At 40.0% G+C, this 22,677-nt stretch overlaps 1 protein-coding gene across 1 annotated transcript; it reads right to left on the bottom strand.

Annotated features, from left to right (window-relative positions):
* Nucleotides 1-1,025: 1,025 nt before the first annotated feature.
* On the bottom strand, nt 1,026-21,846 carry CYP24A1 (cytochrome P450 family 24 subfamily A member 1). The gene is made up of 12 exons (XM_060772085.2): nt 21,311-21,846; nt 19,590-19,780; nt 17,948-18,041; nt 14,822-14,918; nt 13,437-13,528; nt 12,208-12,319; nt 11,389-11,534; nt 9,129-9,295; nt 8,019-8,097; nt 6,413-6,604; nt 4,693-4,804; nt 1,026-3,400 (listed from the first exon to the last, which is right to left on the bottom strand). The coding sequence occupies exons 1-11, from the start codon at nt 21,605-21,607 to the stop codon at nt 4,694-4,696; spliced, it is 1,578 nt and encodes a 525-aa protein (XP_060628068.2). The 5' UTR covers nt 21,608-21,846; the 3' UTR covers nt 1,026-3,400; nt 4,693.
* Nucleotides 21,847-22,677: the final 831 nt, after the last annotated feature.

Raw genomic sequence — 22,677 nt, forward strand, 5'->3', positions numbered from 1 at the left:
TGCACAATTGCACTAAAAATGGAAAAAAGAGGCGCAATGGTAGTCCAGGAAGACAAGGTTGTGAGGATTGTGGGACCATGATCTGGTGAATCAGCATAAATGCACTAAGGAAGACAGTTGCAATATCAATGTGGTATGTATACACTACTAATGATCATGCAGCTCCAGTGGAATAGTGCATATGTGTGATAAAGGCTTGGTTGTAGCCTTGTTAAGAGAGATTCTGGGAGTTATAAAAATTTATAAAAGAACTTTCTCAATCCATGCACCATATATCATTGAATGGTATAGTTCATAATGTGTTGAACCAGAGAACCAGTATGGTATAGGGGTGTGAACATTGGACTATGACTCAAGGCTAGGGTTCAAATCCCTGCTCATCCATGAAATCCATTGAATGATCATGGGCAAATCACATTCTGTCAACTTCAGAGAAAAGCAAAAGCCAACAATCCTTTCCAAGAAAACTCTGTGATGGGTTCACCTTAGGTTCACTATCAGTCAGAAACAACTTAATGGCACACAACAAAAACATTAGACCAATGTGGCCAGAAAAACATTTTGATGATTGAATCATAGGAGACAACAGCTACTGCATAAATCAACCTCTATGTGGAAGGAGTCCATAGCTCATTGTAATCTATTTCCAAACTCCATTCAGTGATTCTGCACATTTCTCTTCACTCTTTTTTGCTTGGAGTTTCATACAGCTACATTCATAAGCAGACTAGCCTCTCAAGCAAGCTGAAAACAAACAATAACCTTGCTTTTATTTATTTATTTCTCGCACTTCTACCCCGCCCTTCTCAACGCCCGAGGGGGGTTGTAAAACACATATCTTTGTGGAGTGCAACTGAAAAAAGAGAGGTGGATTAAACATGGGAAATGGCTTTCCTCCTCTTCCTTACTACTTTGGTTTCAAATTTAATGAGCAGCTCATTTAGAATCTTTTTTTAAAAAGAAGTAGGGTAATTTAAAATGCCGATATTAGACACAGATGTATTGAATAAACAGTTGAGCCATAATATTAGAAATTGCTTTTTTTATTACAAAACTCTCATTGGCGCATTTTATTATCAACAATTTAAAAATCAAACATGTTTCTTTTAAAAATATGCAGTCCTACATAGAGGATCATAAAATGTTAACAGTTCTCTAAATATATTAAAAATATTTAAAACTATTATTTACAGGTACAAAAAGGAATACAAAACTGCAAAAGAAACTAAAAATGAATGGGAGAAAATACTGATGAACTATATTACTCATATTTCAGCTCATGATAAGGAAACTTTCAACCTTCAATGTTTTGGACTTCAATGACCATAATTTTATCCAATTGGTTGTACTGGACGGGCCCTCTTACAGCTGAAGTCTAGTAACACATGGGGGTCCTAAGCCCTTTTTTTTCTGCATACCATGATGTTAAAGTGTGACCTCTGCAACTATGATCCATCAAGTTGAAGGCATGAACATAAGAGGAGGTGAACTGGATCAGACCAACAGATGTTTAATATGCCATTCATTGTCTTCAGAATGGCTAAGCTGGACATGAAACATCCCCCCCCCCTCTCTTTTTGGCTCACAAGAATGGATTATTCAGAGGTAAACTCATTTTGAACCTGATCATTGCATAGTCATAACAATGTTTTCACCCCCAATCCTTGTTGAAAGCAGTAAAAGTTTGAGACTATTGCCCTCTCTTGATGCAGTGAAATCCATAAGTGAAACTTGGGCTGCCTGCTTCAGATCTTGGAAAAGGCTACTTTTTGGACTACATCTCTGAGACTACTCAGGTACCACAGTTCACAAAATAATTATACACAAAAAGTACATGCAGCCATTTTGAAATGTTAAATTCCAGGAAGGAAATAAACAGAAAGTGTTAGAGAAAATTCCCTGTGTCCCTACTTTTTGAACAACTAAAAGGATAAATCTTTTCTGTTTTTGTTTCTGGTGTATTTCAGGCAAAAACTCAGATTATATAACAGAGACCCTTAACTGAATGTTTGCAAATTCTTCTTTCTCTGTTCAATCTCAGGATGTCATGCAAACTTCATGATTTCAATAACAGACTGCTTTCCTCCCCTAGCCACCCAGCCTGCTTTTTGTAATATCTTATCAGCTACACAGATCTAGAAAACAAGCTTGCACACATTTCGATTTCCTTCTGAAGTACATGCCTCCATCCCATCTCCAACAGCTGCTATTTATTTGGGTGTTTTATAACACAATTTCTTTCTTTCTTTTTGTTTGTGGGTGGGGATATTGCCACACCTCTAGCAAAAACACAAGCCTTATGAGGCTTCTACACATACATGGCTTAATTTGAGTGTGCAAACTTGATGGTGTTGTATTAAAAATTCTTTCTGAACAATCCACACAAACACCCAAGCTGGTTTGGGCATTTAAAACACAGAATTATTCCATAAGGCTGCACACAACAACATTTTTCTAACCACTTATCCAGAGAATTAGACAGAAAGAGCTAGATAATGCCACTGGAAGCATAAGTAGTTATGAAGCTTGGAAAAGTTACTTTTTGGATGAAAGCAAGATTTCCCAACTATTGGCCATGCTGACTGGAGAATTCTAGGTCTGTACATCAAAATCCAACTTTTCCAAGCAGTAACACTTGCAATGACAGCCTGCACACACACATAGCTGGGGGAAAATACCAACATGGTAAGATGGGATCATCCACTCCATGTTTGCAACATCAAGGCAGATAAGATAACCTTTTGCATTTTGAACAGCATTATAAAGTGGTAAAAGTGTTGATGTTATTGCAGCTATAAGTATATTCATCACACTTCTTGCTGTTTCCCCTTGTGGAAACATAAATTTGGTACTCTCTTGGAATGTTTCTTGGCTCCATGATTTTCTTTTCCTCATCCCAAACTAGCCTTGCAGCTGCATGAAATGCTCCTTTGAAAACTTGAGCATTTGGGAAGAGTTGAAGCAACTTTCTTTGCCCTGCATTGTAATGCTGAACCTGCAAGTCCCACCCATTCCTGACCAGCAGATCCCAGAAACATTAACAAGATGGGTGTTGATTTCACATATTGGCAGGTAAGAAGCAATGGATTTTTGCCAAAGCTGCATGAAAAGATCTATTGCCCTCTGCCAATCTGTTCGGCTCTGTCACCCTTCCACCCCTGGCCTCTATAACAAAGGCAGGGTCTGTTTTTGCTTTCATTATAGCTTTTAGAGTGTGCTAACCACAGTTTGATAGATTTGCTCCTTAAGCAAGGTCAAAGCTAGCTTTGGATGGCCATTGTTTTCTCCTTGGCATCAGCACACATGCTGCCTGGTCATTGATAGTTAGGATTCCAGACATCAAGAATATTGTCTGTAGAAAAAGCAGCAGTCAGCAGTCTACTGTTTTCTTCCAAAGTATCTGGAAGGGAAAAAGAGAGCATTTATTCATTCTACAGTTCTGAAAACACTGCAGTGACTATGTATACAATAGATTTATTGATTAAAGTATTTTAATGAACCTTTTTCTGACAGAAAGGTGATGCAAAAAATGCAGATGTGTGTTTGCATATGTTCATGAGAGTTTCCTCACCACTGGCATTACACTAATGCAGCAGAAGGCTGCAATTCTTTGGTGACTTATGCTGGTTTTTATTATTATTATTATTATTAGTAGTAGTAGTAGTAGTAGTAGTTGTAGTTGTAGTAGTACCCAACTCTCCTCATGGCTTGAGAGGGGGTACAGCACAGTTAAAATATATCATCATAAAAAAAACCAATTCAATAAAATGCATATTTTGAAACATATTTCTATGAAATACACATATTAAAACAAAGATTAAAATACAACAGAAAGCCTTCCCCTACAGACGGTAAGACTCGAGTGGGCTGCCACCATTTAAATATACAGAGGAATAGTCCTCTTTTAAATGAACAAGGGCTAAAGTTACAACTTTTCTGTAAATTCCAAAAATACCAACATAAAAATGGTTCATCCAAGTCATCCATTTTACTCAACTCATAAGATACCACACCAAAATGTGCAGCCCTCAAACACTCAGTCAATCTAAAAAGTACCATGATAGTAGCCCACCCAAATCTACTTTACTTCAAACCCAAATTAACAGCATTCCCCACAGCTAAGTGCTCATGATAACTTGGCAAGTTACAACATATCATTACATTGCTCAAAACCCAAAACCGAAATCCAGCTCTAATCCAATTTGTGAATAATACTAACTTAATTAGTATTTCTGGTGGTATTATCTAGTATCTCCTTGAAAAGTGGTTTTCCCAGGCTGCACAAAGGTGCCTGAGTCCACCTCAACTAAAATGGCTGTTGATTAACTAGGGAATTCTTGGAGAGCTCCCTTGTTCTGCTCCCATTACTCTGAAGTTTGGTGAGGCACCAGCACACTTTGGCAGAGGAGGTGAAAGATCTTTACAAAACTACCTTGATTTCATGGCATTGAGGTTGGCAATGCCAAGGAATCATGGTAATGTGGTGTCAAACTGAATCAATTCTACAGTACAGAAGCACACCAAGCTGGCAGCTGCCTTCACTCTCCTGGACCATCTACATAAGTAAGCTGATGAGTCTTTATATTCTTCCAGCATTAAACTGGAAGCCTTAGTGCAAGAATATCTGGATATCATAGGTTGCAAACTGCTGAGTAAGAGCCAATGTAGTCACACAAGCTTGCTTCTTTTTACCTTAACGTTTTCTGAATGCGATAGGAAGTTCTCTGTTGGGGATAAGAATTCCCAAGTGCAGCGTTTCTACTGGTTTATCATCTGTTGCTACTATCTGATATTTCCGCACAAGCTGTAAAACAAAGGTTAAAAATTAAAAAACAGGGTCTCACAATTTTGCCATAATAAGCCTCCCTGAGAAGTTCATCTGAACTGCCTTAACTAACAATCATGGATGGCTTAGTTTGAGCCAAGGACAATCTTTGGAATCATTGGATTGGGCATCAAAATCAGTTTCAGGGCAAAGGGTGAGCCTGGCTACTTAGAATCATAGAGTTGGAAGAGACTGCATGAGCCATCTAGTCCAACCCCCTTCCATACAGGAAAATCAAAATATCCCTGACAGGTGGCCATCCAGCCTCTGTTTAAAAGCTTTCAAGAAAGGAGCTTCCACCACACTCTGAGGCAGAGAGTTCCACTGCTGAACAGCTCATATGGTCAGGAATTTCTTCCTAATGTTCACTTACAAATGACTGGAGAGTCCAATCAGGCAAAAGCACAGCAGGGTGAAAATCCTCTTTCTTCAAATAATAAAAATAATAAAAATAATATTTTTTTCCGCGGCTATGGAATGCCCTCCCCATGGAGGTAAGATCAGCCCCCTCATTGATGGTTTTCCGGAAAAGACTAAAAACCTGGATGTTCGAGCAGGCGTTTGGTTAACTTAGTGCAATAAGTGTAATGATTGAAGGACTGGCAATTTGGACGACGAAACTGGATCGCGATTTTAGTCAAGAGATGAATTGGATTGTTTATTGATATATGTATTGTGGATTGTGTTTTTATGCTTTTAAACTGTATACTGTTGTTTGTTATAAGTTGTTGTAAACCGCGTTGAGTCGCCGGCTAGGCTGAGAAACGGCAGTATACAAGTATAGCAAATAAATAAATAAATAAATAATAAACACACATGGAGGAATGTAGCAATGTGGGATTGCAAAGAGCTTCCCACAGTTTTGTGCCATTTCCATAATCTGTGGTTAATTCTAACTATGATTAGTGGAACCAAGGCAGTTTTATAGACCATGGTTTGAAGCTGGCTTGCTTCTGAAAACCAGAATTAAAATTAACAACATTTTATTAGATTCAGACCTTCAAATGTCAGAACTCTGATTAAGGTACACCGGAAGCAAAATACCAGTTTCCAATGATATACAATTTTTTCTGCACAATTTATTTTTTACGTTTGCAGATTTGATTATTCATGGTCAACTTTATCTAGTCATGCTGGGGGACGTATAGATTTCTAGGGTGAAATTTTTATTTTGCATTTCCTCAAATGGAAACCCAACTTGTGGTGATTATTATTTTTTATACCAAACTGACTCAGGCTAAGGAAACAAAACTTCAGACACAGCTGGGCACACAAACAATTGCTCAGTGGCATTTTAAAACAATTAAAAAAGGGTTTGGCTACCCTGAAGATACCAGATCCTGTCTGATTTTAAAAACTCAGCAAGGTCAGACCTAATTAATACTTGAATATCAGATCACATTTCAGAGAAATGCAGTGCCAAATGATATTGGAATATAGCTTCATGAATACCATGAGGTTGCCTGAAATCGAAAGGCAAATTGGAGACATGTACACAGACACACATAGGGAATCTGTTTCCTTTTCCAACCACGGATTATGATCATTTAATAAACAAAACCCGAGGAAGTGTCCCTGCAATCTTACCCAACAGAGAGCTAATTGAAGCTGCAGCTCTGCCAAGCGGCGTCCAACACACATCCTTTTCCCAATGCCAAATGGAACATGAGCAAAGGGATTGATGGTTTTTTGAAGCCAACGCTCTGGCTTAAATTGAGTCCAGTTGCTGAAATATTCTTCATTGCATCCCAGAGCATGGCTGTTGATCATCAACACTGTCTATAAACATAAAAAATTGCACAGGGAGAGGAGAAAGGTCAACTAGGTGCAATTTATAAAGAAGGAATAGCAGGTTGTACTTTGCTTAATGAAAGAAAGGGATTCAGATCAAGGAGAAGCTGTTTTTTTCTGAAGGAACTGTGATGTTGCAACAAAGCCTGTCATGCTTCAGAGACGAGAGAATAGAGCAATGAGTAAGAGCCAAGAAGAATTCCATTTTTCAGAGACTTCCCAAACAAGTTTTGAGTTGGGTTTTATTTCAGCGGAAGGGGGGAGAATGGGGAAAGCAGGTGCAGGCTTGATCTTGCCAGTAAAATTGCTTTCAGGAATCATTTGGGAGAAGGAAAAGCCCGAATATTTTCTTTCTTACACATGTTTTGAAGGGCCAAGAAAGCTTTCTAATAAACAAGGTGCAATGTATGTCAAATGGGGTTTAATTTGATTTTCTGGCACAACAATGAACCTTAGCCCGTGCCCATTTTCAATGACAGCATTCACATTTTTAGCATGTGAGAAATCAGTACCTATATCTATATGCAACATCCCTTCCTCCCATCAATTAGTTCTATACAATTAAAAATTAATGACAGAACTTCATGAATGCCGATCTGATCTGATCTAATCTCTTGTAATGCACTTGTGTCCTTAACAATAGCACAGCAACCAGAAATTTAGCTGGAAATATTTTCCTCTTCACTGCATTCCCTTACGGGACAAAGCTGCACTGGTTGAATTTCTGCCTGTTAACATTAAAGGAGCCATGAAAAAGGAAAGCAAAGACAAAAATTGATATTTTCCTCATTAAATATAGCTCAGGCACCTTTCCTTTTGATCCAGACTGTAAAGCCAAAAGATCCAAAGAAGCTAACAAAAACCTCAAGACACCCACTTCTGAGACTGGAAAATCTGTATTTTGCTGATATTAAACAGTGCAATGGGCCTGGCATCCCTTTGGATATCTCCTAAAGAGTAATTTCATAAATTGCATAACATATTTTTCTCTCAAGACAGGTTCCTCAATATTTCACATGCAGTATGCTCACATGCATAGAAGTTGTAGCTGTGCTTGCTTGCTAGAAGCAGCTGGTGGTGCTCATATACCACAGATATTATGCTTGCTTCAAATGCTTGCTGATAGCATTTTGCTAAGGGTCCATCTCGGAGTCCATTCCCATGGTATTGTCATGAGAAGATGTTCAGAGACTGGAATTTTTGGAAGCAGTTGCACAGTAGGAATTCTATATATCTGAATTCTCATGATAGGTCTGCTTAAAGTCAACCAAGTATGAAGCAATGGAATGACAGCCCAGCTACTCAGAATGTGTGAACCCACATTTTCTTTCCTTAGAATTTTTGATATTCCAGTGAGAAAGCACAATCAATAATTTATTTCTGTGGTGAATAATACACTCACCCCTTTAGGAAGAGCATAGTTTCCAAGAACGGTTTCCTTGTCAAGCGTCCGAGTAGTAAATGGCACAGATGGTGTTAACCTATATCAAAACAGGACAAAGCCAAAATCTTTTTTACTACTTGTGAAAACTATTATAGTTATGTCCCTAGCATAATTTTACTCCTTTCATAATGTAATAGTAAGTTTAAGTTACTTTTGTAGTTATCGGGATGTGGCCTCAGTTGTGGTCACGTTGTCAACTTTGCCTGAAGTTGACCACATAATCACACCTACACACCTACACACCACATAATCACACCTACAAATGAATATAGCAGTATTTTTCTCGGAATCTCTAGAGATATGCTGGAGGACCTAAAAATTCCTAGCGATAACATATGAATCAAATCTACAAATAATGACATTCACAAAAATTAATCCTGGAAATGTGGAGTGCTGACTGTATTTTATTGATTGATTGATTGATTGATTGATTGTATTTGTATACCGCTTTTCTCACCCTGAGGGGGGCTCAAAGCGGTTTACACATAAGTAATGGCAAAAATTCAATGCCAGTACAAACAATTACAATTATACACTACAATTAGACATAAATTAAATTAAAAAATACATCAATGAGCAATAAAACAATAATTAAAACAATAAAACAGTCTCGTCCATCAAATCGCCGTTCCAGTCACTGTCTTTTCGAAATGCCACATACATTTACTTCTACTGCCCGAAGGCCTGGTCCCAAAACCATGATTTTAATTTTTTTTTCTAAAAGCCAGGAGGGAGGGAGCGGATCTTACCTCATCTGTACTTTCCAGAGACAAAAAGGTATTTCTTTGGGGGAAAAAATTCTAAATAATTACTTGGTCTGGGTGATAAAATAACTATATAAATTACTTTTTTTAGAGGAGCATTCCAAGCTTTCCTGTTCCCAACATCAGAAAAACTTTCAACCCTCCCCCTTCAAACAGGCTCTGACCATAAAAGAGATGGACTGAACCACCTTACACTTATGTCACTCTTCAGAATTAAAACTTCTTTTGAATAATCAAAATCTATCTGAAAAAACTTATAGCCTGTTATAAACTACTTATGCTCCAACATGTGATGCAATCTTACCTCATAGATTCCTTCAGGCATGCCTTTAAGTAGGGCATTTTTTTTAGATGTTCAGCATTTGGATCCTCACCATCTGAGACGACACTCTGTATTTCTTCAAGCAGTTTTCCCTGGACGTCTGGATTGCATGAGATGTTGTAAAGGGCCCAAAGCAAACTGTTGGCAGTCTAGAACAGTAGCAGGAAATTATTGTGATCACTCTGGGCTCACTTACTATATTAATCTGACAAAGGAGCCAAAAGTGTTTCAAAAAAGGAAAATAGTCTATGATATATATTCATAGCTGCCTGTAATGGATTATGAAACAAAGCTTCGCCTTAGCCTAGGAATGCATGATGAATCACAGAAGAACAGAAGATGCTTGGCAGCAACCAAGTTTCAGCACTGGGATAAAAAGTTGTTATTTTACAAATGTGCCAACAGGAGACCCAACAGATGCAGAAAGCCAGCTGTCTTCAAGCTGGGGTCCTCCAGATGTGTTGGAAGGCAACTTGTACAAGTTGGCTTCAGGTAATGGAAACTTTCATCCCCAGAGAGTGGAATGTGGGAAGGGAATGGGCTTTCCCAACCTCATATTCCTATTGTAAGGCAAGGTATTCAGGAGTGGTTTGGTCTTAAATATGCAATTATGACCCCTTAGTTTTATATAAAACCATCCATCTCCAAATGGGAACTCCTTAAATTGGCTTTTTAATTCTGGATCAAAATATCTACGTTTTGGATATAGTTTTGGGGTTCTTCTTGGTGACAGGGAATATTGCAGTGGATATCTGCTCTGCCAAATGCCTCATTACAGGGTTTGTTATTGACCTATGACTACGCCCCATTCTAGACTGCCATATAATCCAGATTATCAAGGCAAATAATCCACATTATCACTTTGAACTGGTTTGTATGAGTCTACGCTGCCATATAATCCAGTTCAAAGCAGATAAGATGGATTTTGTATGACAGTGTAGAAACTAAAATGGGGTTTTCTTGACAGGATTTCTTCAAAGGAGGTTTGTCTTTGCCTTTTTCTGAGGCTGAGAGAATATGACTTGCCCAAGGTTATCTAGCTGTTTTCCATTGCTGAGTGGAGATTCAAACCCTGGTCTCCAGAGTCATGACCCAACACTCAAACCACCATAACACACCAGCTCTCACTGCTGGATAGACTGTAGCAATAGCATTTTCCCATAGAACCCTCAACCAATACTTAGGGTGCATCTACACTATACAATAAATACAGTTCGACGCCATTTAACTGTCATGGTTCAATGCTATGGAATCATTGAAGTCATCATTTTACAAAGCTACCTCTGCTAGACAGTACTGGTTCCTCATCAAACTACAAATCCCATGATTCAATGGTACTGAGCCACATGCAGTCAAACTACATTCATTTTACAGTATAAATGCTCTCTAAGATGCCTTCATGCCAGCAGCCTTGGATGCAAATTTGGATGCTTTGGGGGTGGGTGGGGTGGAAATGTGTGTGTGTGGGGGGGAGTATCAGCATCCATGTTAGTTTCCTACCCTTTGCCTGCATAGTTTGATGGAAGCTGCCAATGAGGGAAAACATGATCAGGATTCTTCTAAGTAATGAGAAGCAGCACTACATTCCAAATTAATCTGGCCTGGGGTAACCTTTGGCTCATGAGATGTTTTGCGTAATAATTCTAATCAATTCCACCAGTTTGGTAAAGGATAAGGACATGTCCTTAATGTGCTTAAAAACATTTGGAGCACCAATGTCTCTTTTGTCACCCAAATACAAATTGACATATATATTGCGAAGAAGATTATATTCTCCAAATGCAGTGTGCAGAGCAGTTTTGTAGAAAGGTTGGAATCTGCTAACAAGTAAAAACTTGGGTATGTAAACAAGCATTCGGTGAGTGACAACAATAATGTAGCAGATGGATGACAACCTCAGGATCAGTGCAATATCAAAATGTTTTACGATTATGTCAATGGTTTCTAGTTCTATATGGTTTAATTTATAGTTATATGGTATTGTTGTAGATGTGTGATATATTGTTTTATTATATGTGAGGCACTGAATCTTTGCCATTTATTTGATTTATTTGATGCCCCCCCAGGGGTGAGAAAAGCAGTATGTAAATGCAATAAATAAATAATCTATATTCATTGGCAATGATCAATAAAACAGATTTGGAATCAATACAAAGAGAAAGACAAAAATTGTGGATAGTGTGTTGTTGGCCAGAGAAATACTCTCTCTGAATACAAAGGGTTGAAAGGACTTCATATTTACCGTTTCAACGCCAGCAATCTGGAGCTCTGTGATAGCGGCATACAGCTCCTTTTTGGAAAGCTGACTCCCAAAGTAAATGTCACAGAGGAAATCTTCAGAGGGGTTGGCCGAGTACTTCTTCAATCTGATGTCAATAGAACTTTTGACTAAGGAAGGAAAAGAAGAAAGTGATAAGCAACCAAAAACACCATGAATTTCATAGGGTTTTCTTAGGCAAAGAATAACCAGAAGTAGTTTTGCAAGCTCCTTCCTTTGAAATGTACTTAGAGCACCTGATATTTGTTGGAAATCTCCCATCCAGATACTAAAGCAAGCCTGGCTTTGCTTAGATTCAAAAATCAGACATGATCTAGTTCATTAAAGGGACTTAAGCCTTTCCAAATTGTATCTACTTCCATAAATAAAATAATCAGGTCATAGAAAATCATATGTCACAGAGAATGGACTAAACTTAACTTTTTCTGATTTGCTACTTTTTATGTACACAACTGTGTGGTTGTTTTTCTCTCTGTATGAAAGATTCAAATATATGTGGCCAGCACAGTCTAGTTTGAAGTTCAACGGTCTAGAAATTGATTTACTGTTCCATTTGTGAAAAGTAGGTCTGGGGGGTAAATGTTAGATCTAGAAAGGCCAGGTTGAAATCCCATTGAATTATTAAGGTCACTAGTTGGTCATTTGGGCAAGTCGGTATCTTTTAGCCTACTGCACAGGATGGGTGTGAGGCCAAAGAAAAGCCATCCTGTGCAATTGTCAAATGCAAACAATACATATCTTGTCACTCTTGAGATAGTTACTACATCAGATGTGTCCAGTTACCTGTCTTAAAGATATTGTCCCATGCCTTTGTATGAGCCTGCCAGACTTTAGTATTCAGACTTTTATGGAGCTCAACAGGAGTGACCATCATTTTCCCAAAAGTACTCATCATCTGTAATTGATATTGGAAAAATAAACTCCATTGTTAAAATCAAACATGATGCATAGAAGAAATAAAACATTTTCACAGTAACAGAAAACTATTCCTTATTTTTTATTTGCCTATTAAAATATTTATATTCCATTCTATCTACCGATCTCACTATGGATAATAAAACAATATAACAAATCAACAGAATAAAAGAATAGATACAAACACATAATTAAGTAGGTCAGGATCAAGTCGTCGTCACTATTCCCATAAAGCGTAGGTAAATCTTCAGTTTACTAAGTCAATATCAACAGTAAATGCACACCCAGAATACAGAAGGAAGCTGAAACTTCCTCTGTTAAAATAAGAGGAGGGAGGAAAGTTATTCTACCTAAACACATAATCAGTGGAAGGCACTACAGTAAGGCACCCATAACAATGGAACCTCTATATCTGTTACTTAACTTATGGTCTCTCTAGGAATTTGCTAGGAGGAATCAACCACCTCTACAATCCTCCAACACATATGTCAGGACTGAAAGTAAAGTAAGTCATTGCCCTTCCAGCATACTATGGTTTTACATAACTACAGTCCAATCAGGAGTGCATCCCCTGGGGATACAAGGATTTTATTGTACGCTTGATATCCCATAATGGCAAAATCAATGATCCAAACAATGCCTAACTATTATGCTCCAGTTGACCAATGGACATGTGTTTACAACACTCAATTCTATCAAATGGACATGTTTTTACAGCATTCCCAAGAAAGGTACGTTTGTGTCATACAATATATACACAAACCAAGGGATTGTGCCCATTATCCAGATCATTGTTTCTAAATAGCTCAGTGGCAGATCACTTAATTGTCAGGCAAAATCATTAGTAGGATTGAGAAAGTCTCTCATCTTAAAACCCTATAAAGCTACTATAGAGTCAGTATAGGAAAAAATATACAGGGTTAGTCAAAATGCATAGGCCAATAAGCCATTCAATTGAATGGCTTATTGGCCTATGCATTTTGACTAACCCTGTAGTTAGGGATAATGCTGGCCTGATTCAAGACAAGACAACTCCTTATCTTATTCTACAAGATCAAATGGCAAATATGATCACAGAATTAAATATTCATTCATACCGTTTTCACAGCCTTGATGAAATTTAAGCCTTCATCTCCTACATCTTGTTGCAAGAGTCCAAATCTTTTCCCATATAGCACCAGACAAATACCTATAATAAAAAAGAGAATCATTCTGGTGCCTTCAGGGTACATGAGACTTCATAACAGCAATTTAAAAAAAATCTCTTCACTCCTCCTTCAATCCTTGTTCCAATAAATGTATAGCCTTATACCTTACCAAGGGAGGAGATGCAAATGAAGGGCCAAGAGTGACAAGTGAGAATAAGAGTAAAGCCAGCGACATGTATATGACAGAGATTGTTTTTTCATGCCCGGCTAGCTAAAAGACCGGAATGGACTACGACTATGAGATTGATTATGACCCCAAAATAAGACGAAGCGGATTTTTAGCTTAATTAGTTGTTTGTATTAGTAAGATGTTGTGTTGTGGTCTTGACTCTTTGTAAATTGTTGTTTTTTCTATGTTTTGTACACCGCCGCGAGTTGCCCTAGGGCTGAGAGCGGCGGTTAACAAGCGCAAATAATAAATAAATAAATAATAAATAATAAAAGGTAAGCCATACTTGGCACAATGGCAGTCCTGGCCTAAGATATTTTCTATCTAAGGCAAAGGACAGGATAGTGCACCCCCCCCCTTCCGCGGCCCATTCTAATTTTAAAAGTGAGTTTCTGCTTCAATGCCGGGAGTTCAACAGTGCTCTACAGTGCCTCTGAGAACAGGACAGGCCAAGTGCCATACACAGCTTTGACATCTAGTAATAGAGAAGAAAGGAGCACAGGAAAAATGGTTACAGGACTGGGTTGTTGTAGGTTTTTTGGGCTATATAGCCATGTTCCAGAAGCATTCTCTCCTGACATTTTGCCTACATCTATGGCAGGCATCCTCAGAGGCTGTGAGGTCTGTGGAAACTAGGAAAATTGTGTTTATATATCTGTGGAATGTTCAGAGTGGGAGAAAGAACTCTAGTCTATTGGAGGTTGGTGTGAATGTTTCAAATACAGACAAAATGTCAGGAGAGAATGATTCTAGAACATGGCCATACAGCCCGAAAAACCTACAACAACCCAGTGATTCCAGCCATGAAAGCCTCTGACAATACATGGTTACAGGACTGTCCTCTTCAAGTATCTGATGCAAGAGGCAGTTGCTTTACTTTGTCTTACGTAACAGTTTTGTCTCATACATAATTCCAAAGCATGGTGAACCCCTTGGATTTTCTCACCTCCTGCCTCTTTGTGGTGTAATGTACCCCAGGAGAAATTCAAACACATGAAGATGAGGCAGGATTGTATCCACCAGCCACATTGCCTCAATAAGCTCTGCTTGCAGTGGGAAGCAAAGACAAAATCGCACCAAGTCATGACTTATGAGCAGAACTTACTTTCAAATGACCATTTGTTAAGTTCAGAATACAAATCTTCTATTTGTCCATTCTCATTACAAAGGATGTCAATTTGTTGCATGAAATCTACAAGGACCTGCAAAAGGGATTGATATCAAATATTAGTAAAAATAAAATAAAATAAATGTGCACTGCTCACATAAATAGATACAGAGATATCCTGTTATATGTACTATAACACAGGACTACAATCCTTGGGAAATGAAATAGAAAGTCTGACTTGGCCACAGTAGTCCATGCTCTGGTTACATCCCATGTAGATTACTGCAACGCTCTCTACGTGGGGTTGCCTTTGAAGACTGCTCGGAAGCTTCAAATGGTCCAATGGGCGGCAGCCAGGTAGCTAACAGGAGCGGCATTCAGGGAGCATACAACTCCTTTGTTGCGCCAGCTCCACTGGCTGCCAATCTGCTTCCGGGCACAATTCAAAGTGCTGGCTTTAGCCTACAAAGCCCTAAACGGTTTCGGTCCAACTTATCTATCTGAACGTATCTCTCCTTACGATCCATCTAGAACGCTAAGATCTTCTGGGGAGGCCCTGCTCTCACTCCTGCCTTCCTCACAGATGTGTCTGGTGGGGATGAGAGACAGAGCCTTCTCAGCAGTGGCCCCTCAACTGTGGAACGCCCTGCCTAGAAAGATAAGATCGGCCCCCTCCTTCCTGTACTTCTGAAGAATGGTGAAAACCTGGCTTTTCGAACAGGCCTTCCCAAATATGACACAGATATATATTATTGACAACTGACGACGCAACTGGACAATGATTTGAGAAGAAGACACTTTGATAATGTTTTAAATGCTGTGTATGATTTTTATGTTTTTATAGTTCTGTTAGCATTTTAAATTATTAATGATTGTTTTATTGTGTTGTAACTGTTCTGGTATTGAATTGTTGCCTATTGTTAACCGTTCCGAGTTGCCCTTGGGCTGAGAGGGGCGGTATATAAATGTAGTAAATAAATAAATAAAAGCATATCACAGTTTTTTAGCACAAATTTGACATTCACAATATTGTGTAAAAAATTTCCTATCTCAGAATAAAACTCTGTAGACTCAGGAAAGGTCAGCCTTTAATGTCACCACAGAGTATGTAGCTATCTGCTACCACAACATAGTTTTTGGCTGTTAATTTGCATGCCTCTAGAATGAGATTACAAAAATGCATGGGAAATAGGGTTCTATGATGTCCATCTATTGTTATGGACCAGAGGATCTTACTGCATTCATGTTCTGCTTGTGGACTTCCTATAAGTACTTGTTTGGCCACGTTGTGAAGAGAAATTGACAAAATCAATGTTCACTTTAATGTGCTCTAACTCTAACCCTTAAAATATATAATGGCTAGGATTTACACAAAAATCCAATTTGTTAGCGTTAATGGTTTGGCTGCCAGTCAAAGATTCTCATATCATTCTGATTTTCCCTTTTATAGCTAACTCACTAGCTCCACCTATAATACATTTAGGAAGAAATGAGATGTCACTATGCAAAAAGCTGCCTTTGGCACCTATAAATCTTCTGAAGACAAAGCTCTTCAATCATGCCTTTGAGAATATTTAATCCCTAGCATAGTCCTGCATAGTAGTCGCACATCCTGCACTTTATCCCATACTCTCTCTCCATTACTGCAGCTGGTACTTATTTTATTCCTAATGTTTACAGCTTGGCCATGTTTGCAGCAATTTACCACCACGGTTAGAGGATTGCAGTTTGATTGAGCCTGAGTTGATGTTTTTATATGGGCATGCGTTTTATTTTATTGTATTTTATATTGTGCTCATTCTTATGTTTCATTTCTAGGCACTTTGTGCTGTCTGTAAGCCACCCCGAGTTCCTTCTGGGAAATGGTGGTGGGATACATTTTATTTATTTATTTATTTATTTATTTGCGACATTTATATGCCGCCCTTCTTACCCTGAAGGGGACTCAGATATATATATATATATATCTCACATCACACACACACATACACACACACATATATATACATACACACACACAATACATTGTTTTATTAGTATAGTACAATATCAATATTATATATTACTGTATTGTACTATACCATTATATTGTAATATTATTAGTAATATTACATGTAATATAAATATATAATTATATCATATTATTAGTATTAGTATTATATTGTATTACATTATACAATTATAAATATTTTATGTATATTATATTATATTATTATTAGCATAGCACAGGAAACAAGGTGGAACTGTTCCCTGGCTCCCTCTCTCTTCACTCTATATAATAATAATAATAATAATAATAATAATAATAATAATAATAATAACAACAACTACTACAAAAACAATTTATTCTGGTCTGAACAGCAGAGGAAGGTAATTTCAATTAGGACCACTGGGAGTCAATACCCCTTCACACACACACAATAGTCAACATCTTATTGTTAGCTCTAACTAGCACAGGGCACTTTAATTAACTGGATTATCTATAAAACAACTCACCATTCAGCAATTGATTCAATTGCTGGGATTAACCAATAGGATTCCCATCCATGCCAGTCCCCATTTAAGCTACTTTTAATAAAAATCAAACAAAATGGAAAACTGTAGAATGATAGTTTTCTCTTAGGCCCAAAACTTTTAATTACAAGGAGCCCTGAACCCAGAGGAGGAAATTATGCAACTAGCCAGAAGTTCTTAGATTGCAACCTCTTGATTTCCTCATCATTGATTATGCTGTCTAGGTTTTCTGAATGTTGCCATTCTAGAGACTCGAGGGATCATTGCTCAACTCATAACTCTTTGAAGTGGTCTATATTCTACTTTGGCAAAGCATTCATGTCTCTCTCAGACTATTATAAAATTTTGTGATACTTTACAGTTTTAGCTGTTGTTGTTGTGTGCCTTCTAGTCATTTCTGACATATGGTGACCCCAAAGTGAACTTGTCTAGGGGTTTGCTTGGCAAGATTTGTTCCAAAGAGGTTTGCCATTACCTTCAACAGCGGCTGAGAAATTGTAGTTTGCCTAAGGTTGCCCTGGGATTCATGGCAAAGCTGAGATTCCAACTCTGGTCCAAACCACTACCCAATGATTTAGACAACTTTAACTATAAGGTCTTATAGAGTACCTCGTTAATTTTGGTATCAAGCTTGACAATTTCTGTGGGCTTCATTAATTTCTTCTGAAATGCACTTCTTACTCTCTGCCAGTCTTTTCCTTCCCTGTATGAAATAAAGGTGGAAAGGATTAAAGGAGAACCTTTATGGCGTTAAACAATTGTAAATACATATACTGTATATCTGTTCCAGAGAAATTGCAAATCTTGATTTTTTTTTCAGATTAAATTGAAACAGGATGGGGGGAAAGACATTCGGATATTTTAAAAATCTCTGGAAATACAGTGAGTGTTCTTAGGCTAAAGCAGTGGTCCCCAACCTGTGGTCCTCAAGGACTAAAATATGTTTCACAGTTACTACATAGTTGCAATGAGAGTGACTGGTCTCGTGAAACCCTCTCATAGTGCCAAGGTAATGGGAATGTCGGGAGGGGAGAGGCTGACTACCCACAAAAGGTGTGACAACAAGCCTCCTGACTGCTGCTTCTTCTCCTCCTTCCTCCCCCCTGAGTGAAGCCATTCCATGTGGCACCTGGAAGTGGGGGTGCCTTGGTGCCTTTGTTCCTGGGGTTATTTGAGGTGCTGACTCAGAAAATTGCATTGGATAGACCACATCAGCTCTAGATTATTGAATATGGTTTTCTGTGGGCAAGCAGATGGCAATTACTGAGTAGCATATGTTCTGTATCAGAAACTAGAGCTGATGTGGTCTATCCAATGCAAATCTCTGAATCAGCAATTATCACCCCAAGTAACCAAACTGAATCTAAAGTTGACCAAAAACTGATTTGTAACCCTTTTGGTACTAACGTTGGATAGTGGTCCCTGGTCAAAGTGGTCCCTGGTCAAAAAAAGGTTGGAAACCATTGGGCTAAAGACTGGTTTTTGTAGTTTACTAAAAATGATAAAATATACCCAAGAAGAGTAGAAAGTGTCAAAAGTAGGTTTGATGATGTAAAACACAACACAACACAACAGGTACCTTCCAAGCATCACTGTGTGTAGTTAAATTAAATTCCAGAAAATGGCACTAACAAAAAGAATAAAATATCTACTCCACAGTGCCAGTGTTTTTGCTGTAATCTTATTTGTAAATCCCTATTAATTAATTTAAGGGGGGGAGGGGAAACTTTAGACTCCCACCATAATAAAGTTTGGTGGCAAAGATACTTAGCCTTGTACCCCCAATATGTTTTAAATGATTTGCTGCCTAAAGAGGTTTTTGCTGAGAGTGTGAATGTAAAACTTCCCTTGATCAGAAGGAATATATGATTTCTCTTCCAGGATCAAACCTTGATTTAACAACATTCACATATGGCACAAATAGCACAAGAGACAATGTGTTACTGCAAAAAGAGCATTTAATTTAGTCTGGGTGAAGTTACTCCTCCTATTAGTTTTACAAGTCTAGGATATTCAGTCTTAGCACCACCTGAAAAAGTTATGTTGTGAACTATGGGTCCCAGAATCTCCAGCCATTGGGATAGATTCTGAGACTTATAGTCCAGAAATAACTTTCCTAAGCAGGTCAGCCTCGACAGAGATAGTTTGGGGGTGCCACTGAATAGTAGCACAAAGAAGTAATGGTTCACCCTTCCTTCCAATGTTCAAAAGCCCCATCACCTGCTATGCCATTGCACCTCTCTTTACTCACAAAATAAGGAGCCCGTAGCCCTCTTTACGGTAATCCCGGTAAGCTTTCCAGGGCTTGATCTCTAGCCGCTGTGGGTAGGCACTCTCTTTCCTGTAAAGAGCCTCAAGCAAGCAGGGTGCACCAATGTGCACTGAGTCGAAAGCACCTAGCTTCATGCGGAAGATCTTGCCAAACTTGCGATGGTAATCTGCCTGCAGCATAAGAGTGAAGAAAAAGGAGGTTAAGGAATAACACCTATAGTCCTGCATTGCCAGAATTTTGCTTTTGGTCACAATCAGAGTTGCTTTGCCTGTTCAAGCAGATTTGTTTGCCCTTGCAGTGTTAAGGAATATTAAAACACCACCTAGTCTATATAGCAGGCATGAGCAAACTTCAGCCCTCCGGATGTTTTGAACTTCAACTCCGACAATTCCTACCCGGCTGTTAGGAATTGTAGGAGTTCAAGTTCAAAACACTGGAGGGCCGAAGTTTGTCCATGCCTGCTATATACACTTGCAATTCAGCATCCCCTCAGATGTGTGGAAATGATCCCAAGCAAACAAAGTATAAATACATTGGATAGAATCTATTCTAAAGGGCAAGATCCAAACAAACAAGTTACAGAGTATGAAAGGGGACCAAAATCAATAGCACTATCCAGATCTAGGGAAGTCATGCTACCCTTCTATTCCGCTTTGGTTAGACCACACCTGGAATATTGTGTCCAATTCTGGGCACCACAATTCAAGAGAGATATTGACAAGCTGGAATGTGTCCCGAGGAGGGCGACTAAAATGATAAAGGGTCTGGAGAACAAGCCCTATGAGGAGCGGCTTAAGGAGCTGGGCATGTTTAGCCTGAAGAAGAGAAGGCTGAGAGGAGACATGATAGCCATGTATAAATATGTGAGAGGAAGCCACAGGGAGGAGGGAGCAAGCTTGTTTTCTGCTTCCTTGGAGACTAGGACGCGGAACAATGGCTTCAAACTACAAGAAAGGAGATTCCATCTGAACATGAGGAAGAACTTCCTGACTGTGAGAGCCGTTCAGCAGTGGAACTCTCTGCCCTGGAGTGTGGTGAAGGCTCCTTCTTTGGAAGCTTTTAAACAGAGGCTGGATGTCCATCTGTCAGGAGTGATTTGAATGCAACATTCCTGCTTCTTGGCAGGGGGTTGGACTGGATGGCCCATGAGGTTATCCTATCTCATTTAGTATTTCTCAGGCTGTCTTATGGGGGAAACTGCTATCCCCCCCCCCCCCCCACTAATGTGCCAGTTTAACACCCTGGTTATGCCCATTGACTGACTACACTTTGATTTTCTTTTCAGAAAACTTAGTAGGAACCAGTAGTCAAAATCTCAGGGACTCCATCCCTCTGAATAGCCAAACCTCTTGCAAAGTGGGAACTAAATGGAATCACAGAGCTCTAGATAGATAGATAGATAGATAGATAGATAGATAGATAGATAGATAGATAGCTCAAGGGTAAAATTAATTTCATCACACTAGAGGGGGAAAACAATCTATTTAAAATCCGGTTTCTGCCTCCTGCAGGTGTAGACACGCACGTGAGAGTTCCCTACCCTGCATTCTTCCCAGTGTGTAAACGCCCCCTTGGAGAGCTGGGGAAAGGAAGAAAACCGCTCTGCTTTGGATCGCAGCTCCCAGAACTCTGGCTACAGGGGATTGTGGGAGCTGCGACCCACCGGGCTCTCTGTTTCCCTTTCCCCAGTTGCGACTTACCAGGGTCTCGTGCTGCCTCTTGAGCCCCCCTTTCCAGAGGATGTCGAGGAGGCTGCCCATGAGCGGCCACTTGGTGGGTCCGGGCAGGGCGGCCAGGGCGTGGGGCGGCGCCGAGGGGGAGCAGGGCGGACCAGGGCACACCGGGCCCGGCAGTGGGGCCGCTTTGGGCTCCAGGGCGCAAGCCGAGGAAGAAGAAGAGGAGGCGGAGGGAAGAACTTGCTCCTGCTGCTGGAGAGGCGGGCGGCGGGTGGGACGAAAGCAGCCCATGAAGGGCACGCGCTTCAAGGGGCAGCTCATGGCAGGCGGGTTCCTCGCTATCTCTTTGTGTTCTCTCCTTATCTTTCTCGTAGTGGAGGATCCCACCGGAGAGACCGGTTGCCCGAAAGAAATCCAAGAAAGATGCCTCTTCAAGCAGACCTGAAGGCAGGAAGGGGAAAGCTTAGCGTTGGGATGGGGGATTACCTCTTAAACCAGGAGGCAAGAGGGGAAGAGGAAAGGAGAGGAGAGGAGCGAAGAAGCCACCTTGCTCGGCTTCAGCTCCCATCGACGGCGGGGAAGGAGGTATATATAGGGAGAGGATGAGCGCGCTGGACTTTCCTCGGGGGCCAATTAGACGGGAGGAGAGGGGAGGGGAGAGGCGAGGAGGAGAGGAGGGCGGGGTGGCCCGGGGCGGGGGTGCGGTGGCCCTCCGGGGATGAGCGGGTTGCCAGGTCCGCCTTCCCTTTCACTCAGAAGTGTCTCACCCCCTGACACAGCTCTTTGGTCTGATAATTCTCCTCGTGAAAAACACCCATAGAATCACAGAGTTGGAGGAGACCTCGTGGGCCATCCAGTCCTACCCCCTGCCAGGAAGCAGGGAAATCGCATTCAAAGCACCCCCGACTGATGGCCATCCAGCCTCTGTTTCAAAGCCTCCAAAGAAGGAGCCTCCACCACACTCCAGGACAGAGAGTTCCACTGCTGAACAGCTCTCACAGTCAGGAAGTTCTTCCTAATGTTCAGATGGAATCTCCTTTCTTGTAGTTTGAAGCAATGGCTCCGCATCCTAGTCTCCAGGGCAGCAGAAAACAAGTTTGCTCTGCTCCCTCCTCCCTGTGGCTTCCTCTCACATACTTATACATGGCTATCATGTCTCCTCTCAGCCTTCTCTTCTTCAGGCTAAGCATGCACAGCTCTTTAAGCCGCTCCTCATAGGGCTTGTTCTCCAGACCCTTGATCATTTTAGTCGCCCTCTTCTGGACACATTCCATCTTGTCAACATCTCCCTTTAATTGTGGTGCACAGTATTCCAGATGTGGTCTAACCAAGGCAGAATAGAGGGGTAGCATGACTTCCCTGGATCTAGACACTATACTCCTACTGATGCA

This window comes from Anolis sagrei, chromosome 4, assembly GCF_037176765.1.
Source record: "Anolis sagrei isolate rAnoSag1 chromosome 4, rAnoSag1.mat, whole genome shotgun sequence".
Classification (NCBI taxonomy): domain Eukaryota; kingdom Metazoa; phylum Chordata; class Lepidosauria; order Squamata; family Dactyloidae; genus Anolis; species Anolis sagrei.

Coding starts and splice junctions, on each gene's coding strand:
- CYP24A1 (XM_060772085.2), bottom strand. CDS start 21,607: ATGAGCTGCCCCTTGAAGCGCGTGCCCTTCATGGGCTGCTTTCGTCCC. Junction 12,320..13,436: donor TCATCAAGGCTGTGAAAACG/GTATGAATGAAT, acceptor TATCAATTACAG/ATGATGAGTACTTTTGGGAA. Junction 6,605..8,018: donor ACTATGCTCTTCCTAAAGGG/GTGAGTGTATTA, acceptor TTATGTTTATAG/ACAGTGTTGATGATCAACAG.